The 5,000-nt window shown below is 49.0% G+C and overlaps 1 protein-coding gene across 1 annotated transcript in view; it reads right to left on the minus strand.

Annotated features, from left to right (window-relative positions):
* LOC135822823 (uncharacterized) overlaps positions 1-5,000 on the minus strand; it is a 21,480-nt gene that overhangs the window by 7,971 nt on the left and 8,509 nt on the right. Inside the window, exons 3-4 of the mRNA XM_065335659.1 lie at positions 3,585-3,606; positions 129-2,785 (exon numbers count right to left, since the gene is read on the minus strand). Coding sequence (XP_065191731.1) covers positions 129-2,785; positions 3,585-3,606 — 2,679 coding nt within the window. The remainder of the gene's footprint in view (positions 1-128; positions 2,786-3,584; positions 3,607-5,000) is intronic.

Genomic DNA, 5,000 nt, shown 5'->3' on the forward strand with positions numbered 1-5,000 from the left:
GATCACTGTCACATGATCAGTCACATGATGGTGTAGATATTGCAGCAAAGTATCTATTCTAGCAGCTTGACATTTCAAGTGTATGCTGAAACCATACAAGACAGTGGAAGAAAATCTTCACAACTCACCTCAGCTTGGACAAATGGCACATCCTTACGCAGCCAGGGCCAGAAGGACCTCGGAATAATGACCTTCTCCTTGCAGGTAGCACACGTAGCCTTGAAGGTCAGGGCGGTGTTCCCATCTGACTCGTATGCCGTCAAGAAATGCTTCTTGTGCAAGCTGGTTAGCAACACCCACGACGAGTGTACCAGCACCTCTGCAGGACTGCTGCATTCCTTCAGGCGATCCTGGCATGATGCGGAAGTGCAGGCGAAAGACTCACCAACAACTGTGAACTGCCGGTACCCTTGGGTGCTGAGAACTTGTGTGAAGTCAACAATTGCACTCTTCATATCCCAAGCCACATCAGCAAGTATGGATGGTGTAGCAGCAGCGCATTCTAAGCGAACACCTGTCGGTGTCCAGCAGAGGCATACTTGGCTACAACCAACCTCCAAATTCAGTGATGCCGCACTGGATGTGAACTGAAGACTGGCTGACTCTTTCTTCATACGATGAATTATGTAGGTGACTAAGCGACCGAACAGTGGTGGAGGAAACAGCATCCCAGGGAAGCTGAGGTGGTTAAACGGTAGCTTAAAGGGAACATCCTCCTCCAAAACCAACCGTAATGCTTCCTGGTTGCAACAGAACGGGATGAAGAGGTCGGGTAGGCCTGGCGTGACAACCGGACATCTGTCTTGTCTGCTGATGCTGCTGCTGTTGCTGCTGCCGCCGACTCTACTGCCACACCCTCCGGTGCTGGTATCTGTACTGCTGGTGGCTGTACTGCTGTTGACTGTACTGCTGGTGACTGTACTGCTGGTGGCTGTACTGCTGGTGGCTGTACTGCTGGTGGCTGCACTGCTGGCGGGCTGAAGTTCTGCTGCCAAGTTGAAGTAACACATGGATTTGCAGAGAGCTAGCTGGACAACACGGCTGAGAGGATACCAAACTTTCTCTATCAACATCGCGCTGGCAATTCCCGTACGTCGAAAGTGTTGCACTTCTCTGACTAATGTTGCTGAGGTGCTTGGAAAAGCTGTCTCCTTCAGAGGGAAGGTCATCAAGCGTACAAAGTTGAGTAACAGCTGCTGGGGTTCAAGGAAAATGACACTTGAAGTGAGTGGATGCGGGCAGTCACAGCAAAACACTGTGCCATGTTGCTGAAGGTGGTGCAGTAGATCAGACACTTGTGCAGTGGTGAGATCTTTGCCGCTAACATGCCGACAAAAGTCTACAAACTGTGGGTAGTCCATACTAACAAAACTCTGCTGCTGCCGCTGCTGCTGCTGCTCACTACTGGTAGCTTGCATTGCATCATCACTGCACCCAGCCTTTGCATAGCGAAGCATTTCCTTTTGGTGGAGAGAAATAGCTTCTTCTATCTTCACTTGCATCAAGGGAATTGCTTGGACAGGAAAGGCAGACACAATTCTAGAGAGCTCTTGCTGTGCTTCAGCAAGCTGGCTGTGGCGAGATACGCGATCTTGAAGACGGTGATTGTCAACAAAGAAGGGTCCACAGACCTTGACGTTGGGGCCGGCCCTTTCAGCCAGCTTGGACACGGCATTGAAGAACATGTCCTTCTTCTTCTCTATTTGGTCGTCGTCGACAAGATCCACATGGGTAACAACAACCATGATGGCTGTGCTACTCTCATCATGATGGTGGCTGCTATTGCTGCTACTGCTCTTACCCGCCTCTGTGTCTGACTGATGCTGATGCTGCTGCTGTTGGTGCTGCTGATGTTGCTGCTGCTGCTGCTGCTGTTGCGGCTGCTGCTGCTGTTGCTGCTGCTGTTGCTGCTGCTGCTGGTGGTGATGCTGGTCAGGGTGTGTGTCTGCTCTATGCTGCAAAGCAATCAGTGACAGACACATGTGAAGGTAGTCAGCCTGCGTCATTCCTGGCAACGGTGTAGAAGTTACAATCTCCTGACCATCGAAGCGGTAGACGTCTTCCGTTACCTCTTCATCCAGGTCACACCTCATGTCAAGAGTCACAATGTACACGCTGTCACAAATTGAAAACGAGATGCTTTGTTGTACCAACATCGGCATCTGTCCACCCATGTCCCACAGCTCAACAAACGCATACGCTGCTTCCTCTCCATTTGAACTGTTATCGACATTGCTGACAGACGAGCGAACTTGAGAGATAACATCTGGTGCCACTTTGGTCAGGTCATTAGCATGAGGAACATTGGCAAACTCATTGTGGACAGCGGATGTAGCTGCTGCTCCACCAGTAGCCGGGAAAGTAGCCAAAGGAGTACTCTTTGTTGGTGGAAGTAGTGACCTGGTGAATTTCTTGAGCTTGGACCATGCTGATGGTTGTGCAGCGATGGGTAGCTCTGGAGCCTCCTTGATTTTCTTGACCAGATCTAGAGATGATCGGATACGAGCTGTGAGTAGATTGACAAAGAAACTATGTTGACTGTTGTCCACAAGAACTTGTGCGGCTTCTTGTGTGCCTGTGGCGAGTTGAGAGGAGAGATGCATTCTGAGTCTGGATCGATGGATGGAAATGGAGTCGGTGCTGTCTGCGTTTTCAATGAACTCTTCACCGAGCAGTGCACGGACAAAGCTGGACTTTCCTGTGGCGTACTTGCCGACAAGGTACATACGCACACGTACCACGCTGGCCTCGTCCTTGCCACCAATGATGTCCTCAGCCACAGCAGCTGCATTACAATGAACAATAATAATGCAGCAGCAGCAGTAGCAGCAAGAAGAGCAGCAACAGCAGTAGCAGCAACAATCATTAGTACATGTTATCATGGGAAATGGTAGAATGTCTCAAGTACAACAGAGTTTACCAGTCACAAAAGCAATTGAGAGCCCCCCCCCCCACCCCTTTGCTTATTCTCTTCCTGTTTGCCCTCCCTCCAACCCCCCCCCCCCCCCCCACCCACGAGAGGGAGAGGGAGAGAGGGAGAGAGGGAGAGAGGGAGAGGGAGAGGGAGAGGGAGAGAGGGAGAGGGAGAGGGAGAGGGAGAGGGAGAAGGAGAGGGAGAGGGAGAGGGAGAGGGAGAGGGAGAGAGAGAGAGAGAGAGCGAAATGACAGCAGCGAAAAGTAGTAAAAAAAGTCACGAAGTATTTGTTTCCAGAGGAAGTACTGCTTTGTATCTATCTATCTATCTATCTAATCAATCTGCGGAGAGAACAGTTTCGTCCTTTGTGGACTCATCAGCGCAGCACAGAGAAAACGAGGCCGAACTTGGTAGCAATGAAAAACAAATTTTCCGAAGCCAGATTTAAACCAAGCCCAAACGTACCCAGCCAGAGTGCTCAAACTGAAAAGTCAGTGAGCTCTGCATAACGCAAACAGCAACGGCACTTATCCACATGAGCTATCTAATCTATGTCCCTCTCTCTCTGTCACAGTCTCTGTTTTCTCTAATAGCTCACACTTGAAGACTGCTAACCAAACATCATTACAACAAAGATGTTCTAAAATCGAACAGACAGATTGGAACCCACCAGTTCGAAGTTCCAGTTCCTCCTTCATTGTTCCCAAACAGAACACAGCACACAGCACGCACACACATGCACGCACGCACACACACACACACACACACACACACACACACACACACACACACACACACACACACACACACAACACCAGAAATGAGTTGATCAATTTACTTTTATTCCCCAAGTTATGCTAGACACAGTCAGGGCTCACCACGACCATACAAAATTGAAAAAGTGTCGACTACCATTTTGAAAAAATGGCGACGGCCACGGAGGCCAGAGTTTGTGCAGTCATAGCGGCTACGCACCCGAGTTCATGCTGATCGATGTACAGCCATGTACAGTCTAGTCGTAATATACCGGTATTTTACGACTCCCTGGTCTAGTCTGTACAGCGAAGGGCCAGTGCCCAAGCGAATCTTGTTGTTTGATGTTGGGAAAGACACGCAGGGAAGACGTCCTTTCTCCAAGCCATCTTGGTTTTTTCTCAATCCGGTGGTGCGTGTCGATCAAGATTATTTCCGTGAGGTACTGGTGAACTGGAGTCCTGCCATCTACAAGGATTTCCCGCGCCTAGCTAACCAATGTTGTCAGTAGAGCTCAGCGTTTCTTGATCGCGACTCTGCACACTCTTTTCTGCTTGACCTTGCAGCTTTCACGCTGCGAGTGGGGAGTTTCCTGGCCACAAATAAATCCCTTGTACAGTCCATTCATAAAAAAATGGGTCCTGGCTCTGGCGAGCTCCCGTATTTGGCGATTTTTCGTGATTTCATCGTACACAGTGCAGTGCTGCGAACTTTGAAATTTGAAAAAGGGTCCAAAAAGGGTGCCTGAACTGGGGTTCGAACCGCAGAATGCACTGTTGCAGGCGGGGTCAAACGGCCTGGATTTTGATGGTTTTTCCCAATTCAGTGCTTTTGGGGCAAAACCTGGCCGAAATCCTATTCTTGCTATGGCTTGCTTTTTGGACAAAAAAACTTCAGAAACATAATTGGAAGAGGATTCCATATGGGATTGCAGAAAAAAATTCTAAAAAAACTCAACGTTTGACCCATTTATGGCCAAAAGCTAGAAGTTCATTTTTTTCTGAATGGACTGTAGTAATGACCATGATGACAAGCGACTGGTATGATCTCTGACTGGCCGGAGTCCTTAGCTTGAGTCAACACGAAGGTAAACTCTTCACTTGGTACGCTTGCTGTCTCCTCCGTCCTTTCTTGTTGCACTTGCAGATATGTGCACGGCTAACACTTTTTGTTGGTGCGTGCGGGAACGCATGGCCGACCTTGATGTCTTCATAAAAGTAAAAGAGCGGTTCTATTTGGCCGATTCTCACCATCGATAGCTCATTTTCAAGGTCTTGGAATTCTCTATCGGTTTATCGTCCCCGATTTCTAATTTTCTCTTCATTCACTTGTT

Source organism: Sycon ciliatum, chromosome 8, assembly GCF_964019385.1.
Source record: "Sycon ciliatum chromosome 8, ocSycCili1.1, whole genome shotgun sequence".
Classification (NCBI taxonomy): domain Eukaryota; kingdom Metazoa; phylum Porifera; class Calcarea; order Leucosolenida; family Sycettidae; genus Sycon; species Sycon ciliatum.